Raw genomic sequence first — 27,945 nt, forward strand, 5'->3', positions numbered from 1 at the left:
GTATTCAAATTAGTACAAGAGATTGTTTCAGCATTGAACAAAATATAAGATGTTACTTTGCTCAGTGGTGTCTGATTGTTTAAGGATTCTAGGAAGGTTCAAGACAGAACTTTGCAAGTCTGATCCTGAATTTTCAGCAGGCTCCAGGTTTGGTGAATCTGTTTTTTCAGCCAATAACTGGTCTGCATACATCGTCCAGATAATGTCATTTATGGTATGGATAGTATAAGAGACAGGTCCAGCCTGCACAAGGAAGATGGCAGGAATGTGTTTCTCCACTGTGGAGTTGTTTTGAGCCAAAACTCCTTGTCCTTGGTGGAAAACTTTGTGTTTCACTTGCCTTCTCACCATTCCACTTGCGCTTGTTGCTGTCACATAATCTCCTTAGTTTGTGGCAGTTTCAAGAGATTGAATGTGACCCTATTCCCATAACCCACAGGACTTATACATCCCTGGGCACGAAGGGGCAATTTAGCATGACCAATACACCTAACCTGCATGTTTTTGAACTGTGGGAGGAAACCGGAAACCCATGCAGACACAGGGAGAACATGTAAGTTCCAAAACAGACAGTCACCCGAGGCCAAAATCAAAGCTGGGTCATTGATGCTGAAAGGGAGCAGTGCGAACAACTGTACTACCATGCCATCCTAATGAGGTAGATGTCATCACAGCAACCTCTGGCAATTTGGCGTCAGTATCAACCATTACTAAGAACATATGTCCTTCAAAAGGCCCTGGAATATCCACATGCCCAAGTTGCCAACCCTCTTCAGATCATTCCCTTGGATGCAGCAGTGCTAAGGGTTGCAGGTTTTTTACCTTCGCACAAGAAGAACATGTTCCCATTTTCTCCTCAATTTCTGCATCCAGCCTAGGCCATCAGAAATAACTTCTTGCTATTTCCTTCATGTTACAATTGTGCAATGACCTCAAGTAACTTAACCTAACTCCTGCTTCCTCCATTGTGGCGGAATGATCATTCTGAGCCCCCACAGCAGACATGTGACTGCACTGTCAACTCCAATCTCCTGGAATACTAAGGTTTCTGGTTAGGTATTAGTTCCAAACTCTTTCTTTATAAAACCATATCTATCACTTCTGAGAGCCCAAGATTGCACTGAGTATGTTTTCTCACTTGCCTAGAAGTGATAGGTGTGTTGTCTACTTGTTCAAAGTAGAAGATGTTCCCCTTCAAGCATCCTGATGAACTACCTGGTAGTGGCAATCTTAAATGTCCATCCTCATTACAATGTAAGCTTGATTGTCAGTACTTAATGGTATAAGTGTGTGCAGACGAAATCAATGCCCATCTTTTCATTCTATTTGCTGCAACTGACAGAATTTTCATGTGTGATCCAAAAATGGTAGTGACTGGATGATGGTTCATTGGCAATGTAACTCTCTCGCATACAGGAACTGAAGGAATTTTGTGACTTTGAAAGTGATCCGAGTGATACCTATTCAATCAGGGCATAATTACCATCAGCTTTTCTCAAGTTTCAAGAAGCAAAAGCAATCTGTCTTTCATCACTTGATTGCATGATATGGGAGACCATCGCTCCCACACCATAGGAAAATGCATCACAAACTAATAATGTGTTATTGCATTGATCCGACCATTTCCACATTTTGTTCTGGCACAGGAGATCATGTAATGGTTTCATAATTAACATAGAAATATAGAAACATAGAAACATAGAAGATTGGAGCAAGAGGAGGCCATTGGCCTTTCGAGCCTGCTCCGCTATCCATTATGATCGTGGCTGATCATCCAACTCAATAGCTTAATTCTGCTTTTCCCCCATAACCTTTGATTCCATTCGTCCCAAGTGCTACATCCAGCTCCCTCTTGAATACATTCAATGTTTTGGCATCAACTATTTCCTGTGATAATGAATTCCATAGGTCACCACACATTGGATGAAGAAATGTCTCCTTACCTCCATCCTAAATGGCCTACCCTGAATCCTCAGACTGTAACTCCTGGTTCTGGACTCTCCCACCATCAGGAATACTTTCCCTGCATCTACCCTGTCTAATCCTGTTGGAATTTTATAAATCTCTGAGATTCCTTCCCCCCCGCCGCATTCGGCTGAACTCCAGCGAAACAGTCTTAACTAGTTAATCTTTCCTCATACATCAGTCCCACCATCCCTGGAATCAGCCTGATAGACCTTCGCTGCAGTCCCTCAAGAGCAAGAACATCCCTCCTCAGAAAAGGAGACCAAAACTGCACACAGTATTCTTGGTGTGGCCTCACCAAGGCCCTGTTTAATTGTTGTCAAGTTTGGGACAAATCTTCCATAGTAATTCACAATCCAGAACTTGTTAATGTTCTAATATGCAAGAGCCTCTGTAATGGCCTTTACATTAGAAGGAGATTTGTGAAGACCAGTAGCATCAATCATATGCCCCTAATTCTCAACAGAGGATTGGGAAAATAAATTCATTTGTTCTTACAGACTCATAGACCATGGTTTTCTGGAGAGTGGAATCCAAGTTTCAAAGGTGCTCCTCCAATGACTAGTATGCCATCCAGATAGCATTAGATCCTGCTCAGTGCACACAGGAACTGATCCATTGCCCTTTGAAACAATGTAGGGATAGATGTGATACAAAACAGCAATCTTTGTTACTGGAACAAGTATTGGCATGTCACGATTGTCAGACATTCCTATGATTTGTCCACATTCATTTGCAAGCAGGCCTGGCTCAAATCAATTTTGACCTGCCAATCCCTCAAACAAGCCTTCAATGCAAGGAAATGGGCACTGTTCAATAAATAACGTTGGATTTATGGTGACCTTGACGTCTCTGCAAATCCTTCCAGATCCTTCTCTCCTGATGATTGGAACAATAGGCGTGACCTATTCACTGATACTGACAGGCTCCAGAACTCCAGTTGCTCCAAGTCAGCCTTCACCTTCGGTTGAACAGCACATGGTACAGACCTCGCATTCAAGCATTTTGCATGGCTTCCCTCTTTTATTTGCAGTTTGACTGTAATGTCTTTCATGTTCCATAATTCTCCATCAAAAATAACAGTATGATTCTTTAAAATTTTCATGAGGCCTGATTCTCCATTGGTCATTGTGTTGAATTCAGCCCAGTTCAGGAAAATCTTCTCCAGCCATGTATGACCCATCAAAGCTGGATAGTTTCCTTCGCTATGTGTAGTGACATATTTGCTATTTGCCCATTTAGTTGCATAGCCATTTCAATGTGACTATTAAGAGGAACCACTTCATTTGTGTATGTCTTCAGCACTATCATTGATAATTTTAAGGGAATGTGTTGGAGTTTCTCACTGTAAGTAGTCTCTGGCACCAGTGAGACTGCTGCCCCAGTGTCAACTTCTATCTTTACTTGCTGTCCACCTAGCAATGGAGTGACTCAATATTTGTGTGTAGTACCAGTGACAACTAGAACATTTAGTGATAACTTTTCTTATGACTGTGAGTCTCTTTGCTCTTTTTGGACATTTCTCCTTTTACTTTGTTTAAGTGCTGCCATATTTTGCTCATGTTTCTTATTTTTATTCATAGCCTGTTTTTGCTTTCTGTAGGCATGCTCCGTGTCGTGTTTTTTCCACAGCTTCAATTTTCCATGTCTTTATACCAGCATTCAACAGCAGAATGTCCTGACTTTGCATTCAGGCTGTATGTATGAGTCTTGGCAGTTTTGTTTAGAAACAGTGATTTCAATTGCCTTTTGCAGAGTAAGATTGCTCAGTTAATAGACATTTTTGTGTCACTTCACTGCGTAGACCACAAACGAATCTGTCCTGAATAGTGTAATTGAGCACATCTCCAAACTCACAATATTCTGCAAATCTTTTAAGCACTGTGACAAATTGCGTGATTAATTCTCCCTCCTTTTAGTTTCTTCTATGGAATCTAAAGCGTTCTGCAATCACCAACGGTTTCAGTGAAAAATGTGCTTGTAGAATGTCCACAATTTTGTATGTTTTATTGTTAGGTTTGTTGGTTGCACTAAACTATGGAGGAGATTAAAAGATTTTCTCTCCATCATGTTCAGGAAAGTGGGCAGCATAATATATTCAGATAATTTGTTTGCCTGCACAAAATATTCAAAATGCTTGATATTACAGCTCCATTGCTAACACCGTAATTCTGGGCTACATGTTTTCTTCCTCCTTGTGTGTTTGGGAACAACAAAAAATGCAGTGCACTTTTGAAAGTTGCAGCTGAAATACAAGTGAATTTTATGTTGTGAAAATATGAAAAAAAGAAAATCTCTAAATTTGTAATTTATTGTTAAAACTTTGAAGGTGTTTAAATTTAATTTTAAAATTTTTCTTTTATATGTTGCTTTTGTCACTGGCTTTGTGACATGCTTATCGGATTTTTTCTTGTGCCTTTCAGGAAACAGTGGAATATGCCTTCCTTATAATTTTTACAATTGAAACATTTTTGAAGATTATAGCATATGGACTGATGTTACATCCCAACGCTTATGTAAGAAATGGGTGGAATTTGATGGACTTCGTAATTGTAATCGTGGGGTAAGTGTAACTTTTAATGCCATATGATGCAACTAAACATTATAACTTCTTTGGAGGTTATTTAAATGATCTGCATTGAAATTCAGGAAGTTATGAAATTCAAGGTGGGTGGCTTATTGCCATAGAAACCACGTAATCTACTTACATAATTTGAATATTCTATTGTTGGTTACTTTCCTTCGTGGTGTTGTTGCTACATCAATGAGAAATATAAATATATTTTAGTGACAGTGGCTCTGTGGAACATGAGCCTGCTGTCATCTCTCTTCCCACCCCTGCCTCTCTGTCAATGTCATTCCACACTGGGAAGAATGGCCTCCAAACTCTGCAAAATCATATGCAAAGTTGGTGCCAGATTTGTCCATTCATGACAGCTTTGTGGCAGGCCTGATGATGCACAAGTATTTCCGTATGCGTGCCCATTAACTGCACTGTTATTGCCTGTCTGCCAGCCAGCCTAGCTTGCTGCTCCCTGAGATTGCACAGTCTCTATCTGAGTCTTCAGGGGTCAGATTTGCTATTAGTTGTCCTGCATGACCAGCCGCTATCTCCCCAAGTTTAAGTTAGCAGCCTTTCACCAGCCATACCACCAGTGCTTCTTGGCACTGTGTAAGGTTACTTGGATAAGTTAAAGCACACAGCGGACAAGCAGGAAGGGATGCACAAGGATAATTAGTTGATATGGCAAGGCATGATTTTATTTATAAAGCTGATTTTGAATGTTGATTTTATGATGGTTAGTATTTTGCATTATGGCTAAGTGAGTGTTATGGTGGTGAGAAACAGAAGAGTTCAGGGCTTGATTTTAGAAACAATCTCCTAATTAGCTACCTCTGCATTTGCCATCATATATGGGGTGGTGGATGGGTTCTGTGTGCTGTCAATCCAGTCAGAGGCTGGGAGCTCTGGAGCCATGGTAGTTCCACTATAAATGGTGAACATTGCTGAGGCATGCCAGGGTGTAGAGAGCTTTCGGAGACGTTCATGAAGCGATGAATGTCAAAGCCAATAAATTCCTTGAAACAAAGATTAACTCTTCTGTGAGAATCATTTGGGCCAGAGTTGAGCCTTTCCCTTCCAGCTACGCCCTCATTAGGGCATGTAACCTCTGTCCAATGGTTCATCAGTCTGCCTATTTCGGCTTCATCCAATGAGCTGACCACAAAATCGGCCCTTATTTGGGCTTTGATCAACTTAAGGTGTGCCCCGCCCCACCCCCACAACCTCCCCGCTAATGTGGATCCCCACCGTCTCTGAGAAAATTTCCTAGTTGATAGAATGCATCAAGGAGCTGTCCCACTGTCTCTAACCCCGACATCATTTTCATATTCCCCTTCCAACTTTGTCGCCATGGAGTCAAGAAAGCCTAGCCTGAGGTGCATGGCTGTTGGTGATTGGAGAATTAGCTTTGCATTTACTGGTAATACAGTTAGATACAGCAATTAGAAAGCCAGCATAGAATTAGAAAGCCAGCATAGCCAGCATGTTGGCTTTCTCCTCCCAGTTTTTTCTTCTTTTTCTTAACTTTTCTCCTCTTCTTCCTCATGCTACTCCTCAGCAAGTCACTGTGTAACTGGTGACAAGGACGGTGTCCTCAAAATGGCAAGTCCAGCATGTAGTGGACTACCGCAATTCTTGACACATGGAGGAGCAATCTTACTGTTGTGCCAGCTGGCTGATGGGTGGAGTGAACCAGTAAGATCACGCAAGAGCCAGGAGTATTGTGGGGAAGGCAGACGAGTTGAGGGTGTGGATTGACACATGGAATTATGACATTATAGCCATTAATGAAACTTGGCTACAGGAGAGGCAGGACTGGCAGCTCAACGTTCCTGGGTTCCAATGTTTCAGACGTGATAGAGGCAGAGGGATGAAGGGAGGGTGGTGGCATTGCTAGTCAGGGAAAATTTTGCAGCAGTACTCAGGCAGGACAGATTAGAGGGCTTGTCTACTGAGACCATATGGGTGGAGCTGAGAAACAGGAAAGGTATGACCACTTAATGGAGTTGTATTATAGACCAACCAATAGTCAGCAAGAACTGGAGGAGCAAATCTGCAGAAAGATAACAGCCAACTGTTGGAAACATAAAGCTGAGATAGTAGGGGATTTTAATTTTCCACATATAGATTGGGACTCCCATACTGTTAAAGGTCTAGAAGGGGTGGAGCTTGTAAAATGTGTTCAGGCAAAACTTTCTGAATCAATATATAAAGGTACCAACTAGAGAGGATGCAATATTAGATCTCCTATTAGGAAATGAGTTAGGGCAAGTGACGGAAGTGTGTGTGGGGAACACTTTAGTTCCAGTGATCATAATGCCATTAGTTTTAACTTGATCATGGATAAAGATAGATCTGGTCCTCGGGCTGAGATTCTGAGCTGGAAAAAGGCCAAATTTGAAGAAATGAGAAAACAATCTAAAAAGTGTGGATTGGGACAGGCTGTTCTTTGGCAAGGATGTGATTGGTAAGTGGGAGGTCTTCAAAGGAGAAATTTTGAGAGTGCAGAGTTTGTATGTTCCTGTTGGGATTAAAGGCAAAGAAAATAAGAATAAGGAACCTTGGTTCTCGAGAGATATTGCACATTTGATAAAGAAGAAGAGAGAGATGTATGACATGTGTAGGCAACAGGGAACAAATAAGATGTTTGAGGAGTATAAAAACTACTTAAGAAGGAAATCAGGAGGACTAAACGAAGACATGAGAATGCTTTGCAGTCAAGGTGAAGGATAATCCTTAGAGCTTCTACAGGCATATTAAGAGCAAAAAGACAGTAAGGGACAAAATTGATCCTCTTGAAGATCAGAGTGGTTGGCTTTGTATGGAACCAAAAGAAATGGGGGAGATATTAAATGGGTTTTTTGCATCCGTATTTACTAAGGAAACTGGCATGCAGTCTACGGAAATAAGGCAAACAAGTAGGGAGGTTGTGGAACCTGTACAGATTAAAGGGGAGGAAGTGCTTGCTGTCTTGAGGCAAATCAGAGTAGATAAATCCCCAGGACCGGACAGGGTATTCCCTCCCTTGAAGGAGACCGGTGTTGAAATTGCAGGGGCCCTGGCAAATATATTTAAAATGTCGGTATCCAAGGGTGAGGTGTCGGATGATTGGAGGATAGCTCATGTTGTTCCGTTGCTTAAAAAAGGCTCAAAAAGTAATCCGGGAAATTATCAGCTGGTAAACTTGACGACAGTAGTAGGTAAATTATTGGAGGAGTACTAAGAGATAGGATCTACAAATATTTGGATAGACAGAGACTTATTAGGGAGAGTCAACGTGGCTTTGTGCGTGGTAGGTCATGTTTAACCAATCTATTAGAGTTTTTCGAGGAGGTTACCTGGAAAGTGGATGAAGGGAAGGCAGTGAATGTTGTCTACATGGACTTCAGTAAGGCCTTTGACAAGGTTCAGCATGGGAGGTTATTTAGGAAGGTTCAGTTGCTAGGTATACATGGAGAGGTAGTAAATTGGATTAGACATTGGCTCGATGGAAGAAGCCAGCGAGTGGTAGTAGAGAATTGCTTCTCTGAGTGGAGGCCTGTGACTAGTGGTGTGCCACAGGGATCAGTGCTGGATCCATTGTTGTTGTCATCTGTACCAGTGATCTGGATGATAATGTGGTAAATTGGATCAACAAATTTGCTGATGATACAAAGATTGGAGGTGTAGTGGACAGTGAGGAGGGTTTTCAAAGCTTGCAGAGGGAGTTGGACCAGTTAGAAAAATGGGCTGAAAAATGGCAGATGGAGCTTAATGCAGACAAGTGTGAGGTATTGAACTTTGGAAGGACACTGAAGAATGTAGTAGAACAGAGGGATTTGGGAATACAGATGCATAAATCTCTAAAAGTGGTGTTGCAGGTAGATAGGGTCGTAAAGAGTGCTTTTGGAACATTGGCCTTTGTAAATCAAAGTATTGAGTATAAGAGTTGGAATGTTATGGTGAGGTTGTATAAAACATTGGTGAGGCCGTATTGTGTGCAGTTTTGGTCACCTAATTAAAGGAAGGATATTAATAAGGTTGATATTATTAACAGGTTTACAAGGATGTTGCCGGGACTTGAGAAACTGAGTTACAGAGAAAGGTTGTATAGGTTAGGATTTTATTCCCTGGAGCATAGAAGAATGAGGGGAGATTTGATAGAAGTGTATAAAATTATGATGGGTATAGATAGAGTGAATGCAAGCAGGTTTTTTTCCACTGAGGCTAGGGGAGACAAAAACTAGAGGACATGGGTTAAGGGTGAAGGTGGAAAAGTTTAAAGGGAATATTAGGGGAGGCTTCTTCACATAGAGAGTGGTGGGAGTGTGGAATGATCTGCCAGATGAAGTGGTGAATGCGGGCTCACTTTTAACATTTAAGAACAACTTGGACAGCTTCATGGATGAGAGGGGTGTGGAGGGATATAGTCCAGGTGCAGGTCAGTGGGACTAGGCAGAAAAATGGTTCAGCACAGCCAAGAAGGGCCAAAGGGCTTGTTTCTGTGCTGTAGCATTCTGTGGTTCTATTGTTCTAAGAACCGAGAAATCAGCTTCACGCTTGATTTCTCATCCCTCGCGATCTTACTGGCACTGGTTATTCGGCGCAATCAGTCTTGTATTCATTTTCAGCGCGAGGCTGAATAATTTATTTAAATTATATTTAAATATATTTTGAATTGAATTACTGAGCTTGGGACATTATCATCTGCGCTCACTTGTCTCTGTGGCCTTGCTCGGAGAGATTCTGTCTGGCGAAAATCACAGATGGTCACCAGGAACAGGGATCAGATGTGATGGCTTTGCCAGTAGAACTGGAGGCCATTGAGACCTCCGGGAGAGGTCAGAGGAAAAGGGATTTTGCCCCTACTAGGCCACAGGCCCCGCAGTAGCTGGCTAAGAGGGGCAGAAACTGAGTGACAAGCCTCTGCTGCTAGACTCTGCACATGTGCAATTGCGCCCTCTGCTGTCTTAGCCAATGTTAGGACAACCCCACCACCTCACCTATAGGTGAGAAACCAATTTTGAGGTTTATTTTGTCCATGTGCATAATGTAGCAGATTTGAACTTGCCCCAAAAACAGATCAGAAACTCCCGTTTTCATGCCCATCCTGGACTTAGAATTTTTTTTCAGAAGATCACCACCCTGATCTATCAAGTATTACAGAGCTTCTTGTTGTAGGTAAAATAATACTTCCGAGACCAGTTGTAAGTCAAAGTATAGCAAGTTTATTCAAAAGCTTTTGGCATATACACCTCGTACCAACAGCAGTTCCCCAGGCTCTCTCCGAACACAAATTAAGAGCACATATTAATACCCCCGCAAGCATGTACGCATTTTCCCATTCTTGGAAGGTTCCCAGGCTGTGGCTTGTCCTCCATCGTGTGAACATGGCTGCCTTGATGGTTTCTTCATGGTTATCTCAAGGTCACAATTGTCCCACATCTCAACACCTGTGGTGTGATTAGCTATTAGCTAACATACAGGCCGGCACAAATAAGTTAACTGCGTACAAGGTAACGGGGCCGGTTTAACAATTTTATGTTCGTAGGTACCTGTATAGCATATAATATATTGGTACATAATACGTAAACAGTACATAACAACTAAATGTGAAGGCATGCATGTAAGCTCCACTTGGTTAGACAGAATTCCATAATAAAGACACAAAATTAGACACTAGCCACATTCCTGAACACAATTAGCTGGGACTATCATAAACTTGGGCAGGGACAGCTCCTTTCTTATCTGTCTGGGATACACGAAAACAAGTCTTACAATACTTTTTTTACAAATCTTCAAGTATTACAAAATTCATTAACCCATCCCCTACTTCATCTTTCAGAGCCATCCAAGCAGAGGAGGCATTACCATAGTAGGCACTGGTCTGTTCTATCACTTTTTGTATGGCAGCATGACTTTTGTTGTGTACATGTTGCCGATATGTGTGTGGGTTGTGCACCTGAGTCATGCAGTGAAAAGGTAGTTCTCATTGTCCAGTAACCACCTTCTGGTTTGTCATGATGGCTCACATTTGTGTGGCAAAACAGACAGAATGAAGGCATCATGTCTATTCCAGGAAAGTTGGCATTGACCTGCATGATATGCAACATATGGTCACACATCAAATGGACACAACTAATCTTAAAGAAGTTGATGATCCCATTAAATATCATTGCTGGTGGGTTTTTTATGTAGATTGACATCACAACCTATCTTCTCTGCATACTCCTAGCAGATACTGCTAGTGTAAATGTTTCCACCCTCACCAAAATGGCATCCAGGGTGGCTCACAACATAAGTATGCATGAGCGTCATGGTCGTGGCATCTGGGAGCCAAAATGACACTGATAACACAAAAAAAGATGTTAAGAAACCAAAATTTGCAACCTCAATGTTTAATAGTGAAGCAGGTTTCATTTTACAGCAGTGAACATCAAGTATACCTGGAATCATTCAATATAGAAGTAGGCCATTTGGCTCATCTGTCTGTGCCAGCATGCAACAAGAATAACGAATTTGAGACAGTATAACCAGATAAAAGCAAAAATAATACGGACTGGTCCAAACAGATTGAAACAGCTTAATGAACGAAAATGAGCAATTAACAAAAAAAAAGCAATGCAAATTGATGGATATAGAAAAAGAATCACAAAACGTAAAATGCCTAGGACATCACAGAGTAAATCAGAAAAACAGCTTATATTGAAAATAAATTAGGGATGGAGGTAGTGTGTGAGTTTTGCTGCTAGCTCATTGGGTTTCATGTCGTAAACTAGTTAATTTTATCCTGTAACTCATTGATCCTTGGCCTTGGACTGGTGCCATTTTTGACTTATTGACTGTGAAGTGCTGTGGGACATCCTGACAGTCTGCAAAGTGCTACATCTGTTCAAAGTACAACCATGTGAAGCTAAAATTTATTTTGATGTTGCTATAAAACTTCAAACAAAGGAATCTGAATAACTGTTGAATGCTAGTTGTGATAACTTTGGTGCAGCTTGTGTGATCACTGTTGTTAGCTTTTCTAAGTGAGTGAAATTGTCCAATAAATTTTAAAAAACAGTCATCAATTTTGGAATAAGGCCTTGTGAAATTTAGAAAATATTTTCACAGAACAGATTAAACATCAAGGAGCATAATGCAAAAATGACAGTAAAGAAATATAGAATATTGAAAATATGGAAAATTGTCAGCAGTAAAGTTATTTACAAAAGGCGCTTGCATCAATGTGGTTCAGTGCATATATAGGTCAGCTTAGAAATGTAATACATTCCCTTGCCCATGTGTTATTGTTAAAATAGATGTTCCATTCAGCTAAAATGATATTCTGCAGGAAACTATGTACCTTTCTGTTCATATTTTACCTATGTTAATGGCGCATTGATTAAGTTATGACTTTCTGTTGCAATAAATGTTGTTCATTGATTGGATTCTTTAAAGATCTAAAAGATATTGTGGTTGAACTTAGCATTTGGTTATTTCACCCAGGTTGTAAAATTTGATGACAGTATAAGAGTTAATCGATCATTAGCAGCTCTGAACTAGATGCACAAAATGTATCAAAAATATTGCCATGGAAACTATTGCTTGTCTACAGAAAACTGCTAGTATGCCACTTTCAGTGTAATTACAAATGAATTAGAACTATCACTTTCTTCCAAAAATAATCTGCTTATCTCTTTTTCTGTGAAGGTGCCTAGCTGCAGTTTTTTGCAATTTTTCCTAAATGTGATCTAAATTTTCCTTCTGGCACTGTGAATGACTGCAAACGACTGTGTAGTGGAATTGGCAGTAAGGCTGGAATTTTACTGCCGGGAATTGGAGTGGGAGAGGGGCAGACAATGGAAAGATCTGTTGACCTCGGGCTGGATTTTATGGTTTTGGGATGAGTGAGGCCATAAAATCTCAAACGTCTGTCCATAGCTAAGAGAACCACTAATATCCCAAGAGCATGACACATAATGTTAAAGATACCTTTGCTGAAACCAGTCATATATATTTCCTGTCCTATACACTGGGCTGAGCAGTCTTCTCACATTTCTTTTGAAAGAAAGTGGGAAAAAGAGAAAAGTAAAAATGAAAAATGAAAACAGAAAACATACAAAAATAGCCAGCACTATTATAATAGTAATACACAAATCGCAGGAACAACATTCATTAAATGAAGCCTTAAAATACATAAGCAGCAAAAAAATGCAAAATCACTGAGTAACTGTAGATAATGAATATAATTTGTATATTTAGTATTTAATGAGCATGACACTTCCATGACGCTATTGCACTGCTTGAAGTGTTGTGGGTGGAATTTCTGCCTCATGTTGATTGTGCTTATGTGTGTGGTGAACTAATTGGAATATAAGAAGTTGCATTAACCATCTGAATCCAGCCTGCATCATCCCTTTCATCTACCCAGGGCAGTCAGAACATTGAGATGGAGGAGATTGTTAGGTCCCACATGTTGCCCACTTTTGGGGAGAAATTATGAAATAGCTGGAGAAGAATTGGAACTCGATGCAGCATCAGGCTATAAAACCTGCTTAAAGAATGGTGGTTGTGTCAAAATAAACAGGCAATATGTATGACCAGGATGCCAAAAAAGGTTAGAAGAAGAGAAGTCAATATTTACGGATCAGGAAATAGGAGCAGTTCAGAGTTGGGATCTGATCATGACGAAGCAGAGACATTGTGGAAATCAGTCTTTGTCTCTTGAGCCTGCAGACTCAGATCTCTGGAGTCCTGCTCCAAAAAGAAGGAAGCTGGGTGAGCATCATATTTCTATGGATTCAATGATGATTATCTCGGAGGACTTGAAACAGATGTGAGGGGTCATGGTAAAGTCCCTTGTCATTCTCAGTGTTAATGTTGTAGAATGATTTGACATGATGGACAGGATTTTTTGGATGGTGGGATTTCCAGCCCTTTACCCAAAGAGCCGATGGGGAAACACTTCCCCACTGATCCTGCTGCTCGGCAAACATTCAACCCTTGGTTGGACATTAATTGGCTAAGGACAAGACTTCTGTTCCAATCTAGGGAGGAAGTCCCATCTCAGAGTGACAGCTGTACGTGTGAAATATGGCCAACAACTGTGTAGCTCCAGCAGCTCCAGGTTCAAGCAGAAGCCACTGTTGTGACTACAAAGGAGGTAAATTTCTTGCCCAACACCAGTTCACATAGTTAAAACTGTCAGGCTACCTGCCTGACATGGGTCTCCCCCTCTCGTGGATAAAATAATTATGGGGCAAAGTGAGGTACTTAAATGATCATTAACTGACCACTTAAGGACCTCAATAGGCCCAAGGTTTGGTGAGCCTCTACCTGATGCCTCCAGCATCTCCATGCAAAATGGGAGACAGGTCAGGGGTAGGTGAGATTTAGGCCATGCATTGCATTTTATGAGCCTCCGACCTTTAAATCAGTAATGAAGGATTATAAAATACTGCCCAAAGTTTCCAACCTGTAGTAAGCCATAGCACCATGGACATTAATATCCAGCACGTTGATAAAAACTGCTTGACTATGTATTAAAATTTAATGCTTTGACCACTAGCCTCCAAGAACTGTTTGGAGAGAGTATTGGGCAATTTCTCTCAGGATTTGCAGGATCTAGCTGGCACATTCAATTCTAACTTTCTGTTGATCAATTGTTGTCGGTAAGATAATATCACGAATTCTGTTAGTGAGTCAAAGTACAGTGGTTTTTATTCCAAAGCTTTGGGGAGAAACTGGCTCCGATTAAGACTTAGCAGACTTCTCATAGAACACAAACACAAGTGGGTATTTATACATTATGAGCTCCAGCAGGAATCATGATTCAAAGTTCCAATTCCTGCCAGACCTCCAGTTCTTCCTTCCTGGGTCGTGATGCAGCCCCAGAGTTAATCAGGAATTACAGTCCTGCAGTCAGGACATAGGAACCCCTTCTACAGTAGTACCGGCATCCCTGTCTTTGAAGTTACTTGTGCAATCGTGGCTGTTCCAGCAGGACTCTTCCTGCTAAAAGCCGGTTTTGTGATCTGTCATCAGCAGCTGTTAAAAGCCGGTATTGTAAACTACCATCTGTGAAACGATGTCCCCCTAATACAGACAGGTAAGATTTGCAAAGTCTACAAAATAACAGTCACATTTAACTATCAGCTGTTATAAAAACCAGAGTTTAAGTATGTGAAACATGAACAAATAACTTATATTACTGCCAAGAATAGTATAAGCAGTATAAGCTTGAGAAGATCAGTCATGATGAAGGGTTATGTTTGTGACATATTCTAGGTACAAAATCCATTAACCCTTTCCCTTCAGGTACAAAATACATTCAGCTTTTACCTACTTCACTCTCCCCCTTTTGGTCAGGGCCAGGTATGGCCCCATGACCAATCCGAAGTGAAATGTTACCAGCATTTGGGCCTACCCCCAGTTAAATAAAACAAAAGACAACTTGGGGTTCTTTGTGCCCACACAATTAATAAGCACCCACTCAACCAACAATAAGTTATCTTACAGGAAAATACCAAAGTTCAAGTCCAATACAATTCCTTAACTTAACCATGCATGACTGGCAAGTATCCAAGCAAACACTGGCCTTTATCTGTGCATTGGTCTCGGTCATCCTCTGTGTATTATAGTTCTTTTGTCTGGCTTGGCAGTCTGGCTTTGGTTTTCCCTCCTTCTCGGATGTTGTGGCTCTTCAACTGCTGGTCATCGTTGGCGATGGTCATCATCACTGTAACTCATTCGTAGTTAGGTTTCACACCCCTTTTGGTCATTGCTAAAGAATCAGGACTTGACCCCCCCCGATCGATAAGAGTCCAATCAGGTGCTGCCACACCAATCCCTGGGTATCGGCCATGTCTGTAGACGCTGAAGGCACACAGGTCACATATCTTCCTTTTATCCTGAACGCAAAGCATGATGGATCACAAACTCAGCACCAGTGTCTGTCAGGAATTCCCTAGTCACTCAACAGTCAGGCGAGGCCCAGACATTGGCATGCACAGTAATAATACATCCTCACAACATACTGATATTCCAGAAGTTGCAGACAACAGTGCACTACAAATACAAATAATCACATATTCGAAACATCATTTTAGGTTCAGAATTATGCACAGGACAATAATAAATCATTGATACAAATGCTAAAGGAAATAACATTCAAATTTGGATTTTGGAGGGTCATGTACCCAAAAAGTGCTGAAGAGGTAGGTTTAACTCTCCAAAGTATGCGTCATTTAAAAATGATCCAAATTTGCACAATAAACACTTCTTGTCACAGATACCATTTCAGATTTAAACTTCCATTGTCACAGCTCAAAATTTCTCACCTTCTAGCATACACATGCTATGTTTTTATGACCCAATTAACACAATGTAGCCAAAGTACAAACTAAAAGTAATTCAAATGTTTTCCATCAGTTTAACAAATTATAGATTCTGTCCACTTTACCAATTTATTTATGAATAACATAACTTACACAAATGGTTTATTTGTTCCCCTTTAAGCATTTTAACTCTCATAACCCCAATTAACTAAGTACTAGGAAAAATCCCATCATCTGTTGTAAAGTCATTGACACTCTGCAGAGCCCTTAGCTTTTCAGAAAAATTAACTCCCAACCTATTAGCATTTACATACATTGAATCAACAAACTTTACATGTGAACATGAGGATTACCACAGATAACATTTACTCTGTATAGGAAAGACACAAAACAAACAGATATTACTTTGTAACATTGTCTCACATTCAAATGGTTACATCATAAACTGAGAACATGTTTCAATACATCCCTCTTTGAAACACAAAATTCAGACAGACTTTATTTCCATTACACATTATTTGTCAAAATTAAACTTATTTACCTCTTATAAGTTCAGGCAATTTCCCATTTATAAGTCGGTTATTTTGTGCACTCAATTTATTCTATCAATTAAATGTCAGAAACTGTAACACTTAAGTGTAACCAATCACTTTAATTTGAAAGTTAACAATGAGAAAATCTGAATAAACCAAACCCTTCAAGTCTCAATTATTACTAGGTTGTGATAAATAATCTTGCTTGTCATTCACGAATCATCCACTTAAAACAAAATACAAAAATACTTTCGGCTAGGAGCCAAATGAATTAACTCAGTCTCAAATGACCTATTCAAGACAAAGGAAAGAGCACATGGTTCCTTCCAAGGTTTAAATCCTTTCCTAACCAAATTTGAACCCAGGATTATTCAAAATTCAAACTGATTATCCCAAACTTCAATTTATATACCTTGATTTTGAAAGTTCAGTTTACTTTCCAGTTTTTATTAAACTCTGTATCAAACCCACTGTTGTAAAATCACAATTAAGGAAAGAACATTAAAACATTAAACACACACATACATACATGGAAGCTTCCAACATTCGTCCCACATCATTGAAATCTAACATTCTAAACTGGGATGAAAATAAAACATTGAAAGAAACAAAGAAAACAGATTAAGACAGTCGCCTTCATTCTTCTTTCTTCCAAACTGTAATTAAACTCAAAACAGAAGTAAATTCAAGAAATCTTATACTTAAAATTTTAACAGTTCTTACACTTCCTCAGTCCCTTTGAAGTAAAACAAAGTGTAAAGCATTGCATTTATTACCCGCAATAAATACTCCACAAGAACAAATAGGTTTTAACAACTGTTGCTCTCAATCTACTGCAACAACAACCACCTGCATTTGACAAGCAACCAGATCCCACAAACACACTGAAATACAAAACCTAAGATTCCTCCTTAGGGTCTCTCATCTGGTCCATCTTTAATTCCAGATGTCCATTCTACTAATTCATCATAGTCCTGCATACTAAGAACCCTATATAGCCGCAGCAAGACCTCCCTACTTTTATATTCAATCCCCCTCGCTATGAAGGCCAGCATCCCATTCGCCTTCCTGACCACCTGCTGCACCTGCAGGCTGGGTTTTTGCGACTCGTGCCCAAGGACCCCGAGGTCCCTCTGCACCGTCGCCTGCTGCAGTTTTTCTCCACGTAAGTAATAATCCTTCCTACCATTATTCCTACCAAAGTGTACCACCTCGCACTTGCCAACATTAAATTCCATTTGCCAGTTCCTGGCCCATTTGCCCAGCCTATCTAGATCCTTCTGCAGACTCTCCACACCCTCCGCACAATTTGCCTTTCCACCAATCTTGGTGTCATCAGCAAATTTCGACACCATACACTCGGTTTCCTCCTCCAGATCATCTATATAAATGGTAAATAGCTGAGGCCCCAGCACCGACCCCTGAGGCACTCCACTAGTCACCAACCGCCAATCCGAATAGCACCCATTGACCCCCACTCTCTGCCTCCTATTTGACAACCAGTCCTCTATCCACGCTAACACCCTACCCCCAACTCCATGTCCCCTGACCTTCTGCAATAACCTCTTGTGAGGTACCTTGTCAAACGCCTTCTGAAAATCAAGAAAGACTACATCCACCGGCTCTCCTCTATCCACCGCCCTAGACACATCCTCATAGAAATCAAGTAAATATGTGGGGTTGAGCAATGAGGAGAGGCTGAATAAACTAGGCTTGTACTCGTTAGAGTTTAGAAGAATGAGGGGAGATCTCATTGAGACGTATAAGATGATGAATGGGATGGATAGGATAGAGGTGGAGAGACTCTTCCCGCTCAGAAAGGACAGTAGGACTAGGGGGCACAGCCTCAAGATAAAGGGGGGGCGGTTTAGAATGGAGTTGAGGAAGAACTTCTTCACTCAAAGGGTGGTGAATCTCTGGAATTCTCTGCCCGTTGAAGTGGTGGAGGCTACCTCGCTAAATATTTTTAAGAAGCGGGTTGATGGGTTTTTGATAAGACAGGGGATTAAGGGTTATGGGGAGAGGGTGGGAATGTGGAACTGAGCCACGACAGATCAGCCATGATCTTATTGAATGGCAGGGCAGGCTCGAAGGGCCAGATGGCCTACTCCTGCTCCTATTTCTTATGTTCTTATGTTCTTAACTCCCATTTTAAGGATTTTTTGATGAACTGGTGACAGCCCATCTTTAATCACTTGTAAAAAAGCTTTATCTGTTCAGGCAGGTTTGAGCACTCCCAAATGTTCTTGGTGTACTCTAAAGAATCGCGCCCCAAATTTGGAAGCTTCTCAAAAATTTGCTTTCTCTTTTCTAATTCTCTATTGTGTGATTTTCCAACATTTTGATTTTTGCTTTGTCATCAACCCATTTCTTATCCAAGACTGAGACGTGTTCAATTAATCCAGCCAATTGGTGAACCAAGACAACTCCAATTTTCTTAGTTCTGTCTTTCTTTTCCTTTCCCAACCATTTTTGTTGTTGGTCTAACGGAAAAGATGAGTTCCACCCCCCTTTTCTCATCTGTTTAATGAATCTGTCCCCCTCAGTCATATATTCATTAATCAGGGATGGCTCCCCACTGTCCTTGTGATCCCGCCATAATAGAGAAGTTTGTACTCACCACCTGGAGTCTTCTAATCTCCCTTCTCACTCTCCCACTCTTAGGCTGCTGTTATCAGAGTCCGGTAATACCTGTCAGGGGTGATCAGTGCCCTCTGTACCACCGCTTACACTATTAAACTTACACTATTAAGCTTACACTATTAAACTTAAGCTTAAGCTGGCTTTTCCTTCAACTCCGGTGATCACTGACAGTCTGTTTCATACTCACATCTGAACATCACACTCCAGGCACCTTTCTCCAGTCTTTTAAACCCATTTCAAACTCCTGACCGTCGCATGGGGGATTTCGCCTCTTAACAACTGGCCTAAGGCTGGTGTGTTAAAGGCAAATGCTTCCTTGCCCTTTTATGTTCAGTTCAGACCTCTTTCACACTCTCACAGTCTCTCATCACAGACTCTCTTCACAGATCATTTCCTCACTTTAGTTTGACTCACCCTATTAAGTTTGGTGATCTATTCCAGTACTCAGATTGTGGCCATTCAACCTGAGCCCGCAAACAGATCGCGGGTTTTGGCCCCAAAATGTTGTAGGTAAAATAATACCTTGAACACTGTTAGTGAGTCAAAATACAGTGGTTTTTATTCCAAAGTTTTGGGGAGAAACTGGCTCCGATTAAGACTTAGCAGACTTCTCATAGAACACAAACACAAGTGGGTATTTATACATTATGAGCTCCAGCAGGAATCACGATTCAAAGTTCTAATTCCTACCAGACCTCCAGTTCTTCCTTCCTGGGTCGTGATGCAGCCCCAGAGTTAATCAGGAAACCCTTCTGCAGCAGTACCAACATCCCTGTCTTTGAAGTTACTTGTGCGATCGCGGCTGTCCCAGCAGGATTCTTCCTGCTGAAAGCTGGTATTGTGATCTGCCATCAAGCAGCTGTTAAAAGCTGGTATCGTAAATTGCCATCTGTGTAACAATGTCCCATGAATACAAACAGGTAAGATTTGCAAAGTCTACAAAATAACAGTCACATTTAACTATCAGCTGTTACAAAAACCAGAGTTTAAGTATGTGAAACATGAACAACTAAATTATATTACTGCCAGGAACAGTATAAGCAGTATAAGCTTGAGAAGATCAGTCATGATGAAGGGTTATGTTTGTGACATGTTCTAGGTACAAAATCCATTAACCCTTTCCCTTCAGGTACAAGACACATTTAGCTTTTCTCTACTTCACAGTGGACACTTAATTCCAGGTCTCAGGAAATGTATTGTAATTAGAATCTTCCTCCATGATGCTGTCCTCTTTTCTGATGATAGCTCATATAATTTTTCTAACCACTACACTTCAATGCTTCCTTATGTTGGTGATAGGATACAGGACTAGGCTGCTGCAGGCATCTGTAGTGCTGATGCACTCAGTTGAAGAGTCTTTCATAGATGCTACATGACCTGCTGAATATTTCCTATGATTCCTGTTCCTGTTTCAGATTTCCAGTATGTGGAGTGTTTTCTGCTTTGTTCACATTTAAAAGTAACTTTTTTTCCAAATTCTTCCAGTAGAAAATGGGCAAAAAATTCTTCACGTTCTGAGAGAGGAGGTTGAGAAGAAAAGAAAAATCCCTGCATGAAACAGCTGAAAAGAGTTTATAGAATCTTCTCTTTGCAGCTCAGTTGTGAAAAGATTTTCCAGAAATACTGACCACAGGAAATTTTCACAGCTATAACCTGTTGGTATCAACCTGCTGAATCAATCAATCAACCAAGACAAAAAGAGCACTTAACTACAACTGGAACTTTTCAAAAACTTTTCATTTATCCCTTTATTCCTAAGATTCAATATTGGCAAAATATTTTGTCCTATATAAATTCTCCTGTAATACAAGGTATACAATCATATGCCAAGTCCTTTATTCAAAGTAGGAAATGAAACAGCCCTTTTGTTGCTTTTCACCTCCATGCCTCGCTAGCTGTTGCAAGTACTTATACCCTTACAGCATCCTCTCATATCTCTTTCTGTGCTGTTCCTGATGAACAATCTCATAGCTGCCTTGAAACGTCCCACCTCCAGTCATATGCATTCAGTAGCCTCATTTTATTGGCCTATAATCAGTTGTTTATGCTCAGAGTTGTTTACAAGATTGGTCACCCAGTGTAGCTATTCTACTTCTTTCACAGATTGTTGAACAGCTAGACGGTTCATTAAAATGCCTTCTTTTAATGGTTTTGTTTCCAGTGAAATGAAACTTACAGCATTAATTTAACTCTGTACTTGTTTCAAGCTAATTGTATATAAATTAACTAGGCATATTTTTAATTTCTAACAAACTAGAGCAATTCCTACTCCTCCATTAACTTCAGCATGAGCAAACTTCTGAGCTTTTCCAAAGTGTGGGATGCACAAACGCAATTTAGTTCAAGGCTTTGAGTAAGATATCAGTCCAAAAAAAATCATGCATTCAGTGAGGTTCAGGTGAGAGAATTTCCTGAAAATTTCATTATAGTTTATGGCTTAATGCTAGCAACAGATGCCTGAACCAATACATTGACCGTGATTTTTCGGCTGTATCGTGCCTGGCCCAGAATGTGTAAGAGCAGAGCGGAGCTGGAAAATTACGGGCAAGTGGTTTAGTGTGCCCTGCTCCGGTGCCAAACCTCATCAGTTATCTTTTCACCAACTGCAGTTGGATGTACTCTGGTTCCCATCCATAAGGAACATTTAAATATGCAGAGTCTGTTTGAGGCTGAATCTTCCCTGCTCTCAGGGTTTTCCAGCTGCAACGATAACCTGGCGAGTAACGCTACTGGTCTCTGCAAATGGAGACCAGGCATGAGGCCATGCTGGGTGTGGCTTGGAGGCCTTTGAAGTCCCTGGCAGTCGGGGACAAGGTTGGACACTGCCCATCTGGCAGTGCCAGCTTGGCTGTGCCAATAGGCACCTTGATGGTGGCACCCTGGCATTGTCAGGTGGTGCACTGGCAATGCCAGTTGAGCATTGCTGGGTGTGCACTGCCAGGGTGCTGGCATAGTACGATGTGGGCTGGGGCATGGGGGGTGGAGCTAGAGTCTGAGGGTGGTGGAGCCTGAAGGGCTGAGACAGGAGGGGAGTGTCATGAAGTGGGGGGGGGGGGTGGTTTCATGAATTCAGGGTTATGAAGAGGATCATGAAGGGGGACCTAATGGGGAGGGTTCCGATACCAGCAATTTTTATTGTGGGGAGGGATGAGTAAACTTCCCTTCAGTGAGGGGAGGGTGGGGAGGGAACCTGATATCTGTGGGAGGAGGGAGGGGATTCTCAATTTCGGTGTGAGATAGGGTCACCCTTTAAAAATGGCACCCAATATCTACGAAGCCGGGCTTACTGATGTGATTTGGCTTCACCCTTCTCAGAATTGGTGCAAAAATCACCCCAGAAAAATGACTAAGTGTGGGAAATTTGTAATCTTGTTTTCTCACCCATTTTTCACACTTGTTTTCTTGCCAAAAATGACTTTTGAGCTGGTGCTGTCCATCCACGTGAATGGTGGTGCACACTCAAAATCTGGAGAGACTTGGAAAGCATGCTTCTGAATTCTAATCTTCCAGCCCCCTTGCTGGCAGGGTAGCATGAAAACACACTGCGGGGCCCAGGAAGCTCACTTTAATATATTTGTATATCATTAGCGAGCACACGGGGTGGCACAGTGACACAGTGATTAACACTGCTGCCTCACAGCTCCAGGGACCTGGGTTCAATTCTTGGCTTGGGTCACTGTGCGGAGTTTGCACATTCTCCCTGTGTCTGCATGGGTTTCCTCTGAGTGCTCCAGTTTCCTCCCACTGTCCAAAAATGTATGGGTTAAGTGCATTGGCCATGCTAAATCGACCCTTAATGTCCCGGGATGCGTAGGTTAGAGGGATTAGTGGGTAAATATGTGGGGTTATGGGAATAAGGTCTAGGTGGGATTGTTGTTGGTCCAGACTCGATGAGCTAAATGGCCTTCTTCTACACTGTAGCGTATTTCTGACTGTTTCAGGGACTTCCACCTTCATTGGATATCATGCCATTCCCATTTACAACAGATTCACCTAGACCATGCCCATTCCAAATTGGCAGTGCCAACCTGTGCCAAACCATGTAACATGTCACCTGGCACTGGGGCTGATGAGGGGGAGGGACATATGGTTGTAGGGAAGGGAGGAGAGGTGATGGGCCAGCTCCAATCACATGTCCAAGGAGAGAGGGGTAGTCCCTCAGACCTTCTTGGTGGACTGGGGTGGATGATCAGGGTGCTCTTTAGTGATGGTACCCTGATCTTTGTGCAGCTCGGTTTTCCTGTCATGTTTCTGTAGAGAAGCAAGCCAGAAACAACAGTCTGGGTGGGATCTTACTGACTTGCCATGCTGATACGCTGGTAAGATTGTGTGTGGAGCGAAAAATCAGCTCCATGTCAGTTTTTGTGTCGCACACACATTATTGGCACTGTTTTACCAGTGGAACAGCTTCACGCCCCTTTTAGGCAAGAAGCTGATTTAAATATTAATAACATAGTTAGCATGTCATTAACAAATCTTGCATAATGTTATCTGGACTCGTTGAACTTACCTTCTCGTCAGCCGGTTCTCACACCGGCGAGAATCACAATTGGTCTGCATCAGTGGAGACCAAATGTGACTGCCTCGCCAGGGGGGATTGAAGGCTATTGAAGCCACTGGGTGGTTGGAGGCATGGCTGGGCAGTCCCCATCTGGCACTCTGGCAGTGCCCAGTGGGCATCCTGGGGGGGGTGTGGTTATACTGCTGCTGATAATGGGTGGGGGGGCAGGAGGTCTCCCAGGTTAGTGAACGATGGAGTGCCTTCACAATGGCGCTTCAAGCAGCCTGCAGCCAGCTTCACTGATGAACTTAGGCTCCACGTGCCCCACCTCCCCCTGCTGCCCACCAAACTGGTGAGAATCGCACTTCTTCCTAAAAAGGTGACAGTCATTTTTAACTCGCCCAAAAACAGGTATGAAACTCATGAAACTCTCCAGTTTTCTTGCTTGTTTGGCACTTAAAATAGTTTTTGTACGATTGGGCCCGTTGGTATTTTTGGATAAGATTTCTGCCCCCTTAGTCACTTTTTTGGGGCAATTCCACCCATTGTCTTCACAAGCATAATACATTTTATTTAGGACTTTTACTGTGATAAAAACAATGAGAATTTCTGGACTAGTTTAGAGCTCAACTCCCAAGAGAACAGGACAGTGGCCTGCTGGACACAAAGAAATTAATAAATGGTTAGGAGTCTGAAGTCAGGAAGAGTTAAATACCCTGTATATTGCTGCAAAGTAAACACAAAGTGCTCAGCATGTTCTGGTCTTGAATGCTGCTGATCTGGCAATTTTGTACTTGTTAAAAATTCATGCTGTGACACAGATCACCGTTCCATTGTATTAATACAGTTAAATAAGAACCTTTTTAAAAAACAGATTTTAATGCTGGGTATTGATCTGTATTGTCTCTTTCTTTATAATCTAAATATGACAAATTTGTTCAACCACTTGGAACTTTACCTCTTTTAATTTGCCTCCAAGGCCTTCTCAGTAGGACAAACGATAATCATGTCAAATTATACAGTTTTTCAGGCCTTTTAGCTATGAATTCTTCTTGTACTGAGAAGTCTAACATCTGGCATATTAGGCCTTGTTATATTATCTGATTATATTAGACCAATTAAGAGGCTATCAGCAGGAGTCAATCCAATTAAGAAATGCTGATAGGATCCTGAGACTGCAGGCTAAATCAGAGGGCCTGAAAGAGATGGGTGCTGTTTAGACATAAAGAGAGTGCAAGTGTGTCTTCAAATGGAAGTGTACTCAAAAGCATCGATTAAATTCGAAACTTATGGGGGTCAAAGTTGATACGTCCTTCAGAGAGGAGGGGAAACCCCTTTGGAAAAATTGTTTAGGTTGCAGGCACACCCTTTCCTGCTTGTGGCTTCATTATTGTGTCATGGAGCCTGGCTTCCTGGCCTTGCATCAGGAGTTGCCAGACTCAGAACTGAGTGGGAAACTGTTCTGATGCCAGGAAGATCCTAGCAGAATCCACCCTGTCTCCCTAAATAGCTCCTACTTGTGAATTATTAGCTATTTGTTGTTGCTTGGTGGGTAGTCACCATCATTGGTGACCTGCTCCTGACAAGTTTGCCCGGAGGTGGAAATGCCTCAGTCCACCAATGTGATAGCCATATTTTCAAGCTTGCTTTCCATTCCACCTTCAAATCAGACTTCATAGTACTAGGAAGACTTCACAATAAAAGAGAGAGTGCAGATTTGATGGGCTGAATGGATTCCTACACTACACTATTCTGTAATTCAATTATTCAGTTCACTTCTATTTGATTTATTTCAAATTTTGGGAAGCAAATTATTTCATTACAAGTCACCTCAGTGCTTACTGCATCTTCATTGTGCCTGTTTATAGATTGATCACTTACCTTCGAATTAAATTTATTTATCTCTGCAGGAATTCATAATTATTTGATTGAAATTGTGTATGTTCACTCTGTGCTGGCATTTACTCCATAGGAAAAATTATTCCTTAATATGAATTAATTGTAATAATGCATATGTAAGTTGAGGGCACCAGTGTGATACTCATCAGTGACAAAGTGATAGTTATCAGCATTGCAGCATTATATTGAAATATAAGAAGACTGCATCACCACATCAAACTATTCTAATGATATGTGTATGCCCTGTTCAAAAAAAATCTGATCATGATTTCATGATAATTATCTGATATGACAGAATCCCCATAAAACATAGCATGCTCGTTACCTTCATTGTTTAATTAAGTATTGCTAACCATGACTTGACAGCTTCAAATTTGTACACCAGGCAAATCTGTGATTGGAGTAGTTGGCTCTTGGAGCCAAATTAGCCCCAATACTCGAAAGGCTGGAGTTTTGCGCCTGAGACAGGTGGTTCCAGTTGGGTAATTTCCTAACTCAGCAGACTTGCTGTGATTTAAAGAGCCCCATTCAACCCAATTTTTGCTCTGAGAGGAAGCAAAGTCAGACCTGTTGACTCCAGGAGCAGATCCTAGGTGGCCACAGGGACAGGCAAGTACCAAAAGAGGCTCTGTTCTTTGGGACTTTATCCAAGTTGCTTTAGAAGAAGCTGCTTGTCCTTCTGGCCTTCACCCCTCATATCCCCTCATGCCCCAGCCCTTACCCCATGGCCTCTAAATGCCTACTTATGCCCCTGTCCAAAATCATTGCTTTGCATACGCCCCCCCCCCCTTGACCCCTTCATTGCCAACTAATGCTTTCACCTACTTTCTGTGCAACCTCCATAGCCATTCACTCAATATCTCCATGAACAGACTTCAGGAATCATATGTAGATGATTAAAAAAATAAAATTCTAACAATATCATATAGTTCCCATTCATACACATTTGATAGAAAAAAGTTTCTCATTCATGAAATCCATTCAAAGATTTTAAATCACCTAAAATCTTCAATCCCTGACAAAAACAATTAAACTTCTATTCACACACCACATCAAAGACAGCTAGTCCTTTAATAACCTCTTTAAATTTCAATCAAATTGTGAACTCATGAGCCCCTGGTGAGGTATTTGCAGCCAAACATTCGCAATGACATAACAATAGTCCTTGGGAATTGTCAACAAGGAACTTTACTAATTGTTCATGCAGTATCAATAATGTTTTCTTACCGAACCTACACCAGCAGACAATGTGTTTTTAACTCTTTCTAATAGCTCAAGCCTATTTTTTCTCAAGTTTAAAGAGCAGGCAATTTCAATAAACTGAAGATAATGGCAATTAAACAGTTCAGTCTGCTGCCCTTCAAGAGAATGTTTACGTCCCCTCCATCAATTTGTGACTCTCACATTCTGGGCTTAGAACTTTGGACCAGCCAAAATGGGATCTGTTTGAAAGCAGTTCAAATTGCCCTGCTAAGTTCAGGTTTCCCAGCCGTGTGATTCACACCTCTTCCCCTTTCTGTCAAAAATTGGATAGATTCGAAATGGCAGCAGAACTTACAAATCTGGATTCCATCTGCACGGTGGTTAGCACTGCTGCCTTACAGTACAAGGGACGTGGGTTCGATTCCTGTTTTGGGTCATTGTCCATGTGGAGTCTGCACATTCTCTCCCTGACTGCATGGGTCTCCTCTGGGAGCTCTAGTTTCCTCCCACAGTCTGAAAGACATGCTGGTTAGGTGCAATGGCCATGCTAAGTTTTCCCTCAGTGTACCTGAACAGGCACCAGAGTGTGGCAACTAGGGGATTTACAAAGTAACTTCATTGCAGTGTTAATGTAAGCCTATTTGTGACATCAATAAATAAGCTAAAATTCAAAAATCTGCCATTTTCAAAGGTATACAGAGATTTCCTGACTCTTATCCTTTCACATCAAAGCTATGTCAAGATTTTTGATGATTTGGATAACAACAACAACAATAGCAACAAATGTTTCACTGCAATAAAACATCTCACCAAGCATTATAGAACAAAACTTGGGTAAGTGGTCACTTAGTACAGCTTTAGGCTTTCCCCAGTAGCTATTAAATAAATTGAAAATTTTGGGTGTGGTTCATCTCCAGAAATGGAAGAAGCAGGCTGAGGTGCGGGAGGGAATGACCATTTGTTTTTCTTGGCAGGAGGTCTGGTTTATTTCAAAGTTGGAGCTTCAGTACTCTGCTGATTCTGAGAAGCACATAGCAAATAGATGTCTTGTTGTAGCTTGATGGTTCCGGTCTGCACAATGTGAGCGTCATGTATGGCTCTGTTGGTAGCACATTCACCTTTGAATCAGAAGATTCTTTGTTCCCATTCCAGAGAATTGAGTACAGAAATCTAGGCTGGTAGATTCTAGTGCAGTACTGAGGGAGTCTGCACCATCAGAAAAGCTGTCATTAGATGAGACATTGAATCAAGGCTTGTTTGCTCTCTCAGATTGACGTGAGATATCCTACAATGCATAGAAGAATAAGGAATTATCCTTGGTATCATGGTCAATAGTTA

General features: G+C 41.3%; 1 protein-coding gene across 1 annotated transcript in view; it reads left to right on the forward strand.

Annotated features, from left to right (window-relative positions):
* The window catches only part of LOC145337704 (voltage-dependent L-type calcium channel subunit alpha-1D-like), a 651,603-nt gene that overhangs the window by 269,852 nt on the left and 353,806 nt on the right, over positions 1–27,945 (forward strand). The window contains exon 4 of the mRNA XM_080182539.1: positions 4,389–4,528. Coding sequence (XP_080038665.1) covers positions 4,389–4,528 — 140 coding nt within the window. The remainder of the gene's footprint in view (positions 1–4,388; positions 4,529–27,945) is intronic.

The sequence above is a fragment of the Carcharhinus amblyrhynchos genome, chromosome 3 (assembly GCF_965287045.1).
Source record: "Carcharhinus amblyrhynchos chromosome 3, sCarAmb.v2.hapA, whole genome shotgun sequence".
Lineage (NCBI taxonomy): Eukaryota > Metazoa > Chordata > Chondrichthyes > Carcharhiniformes > Carcharhinidae > Carcharhinus > Carcharhinus amblyrhynchos.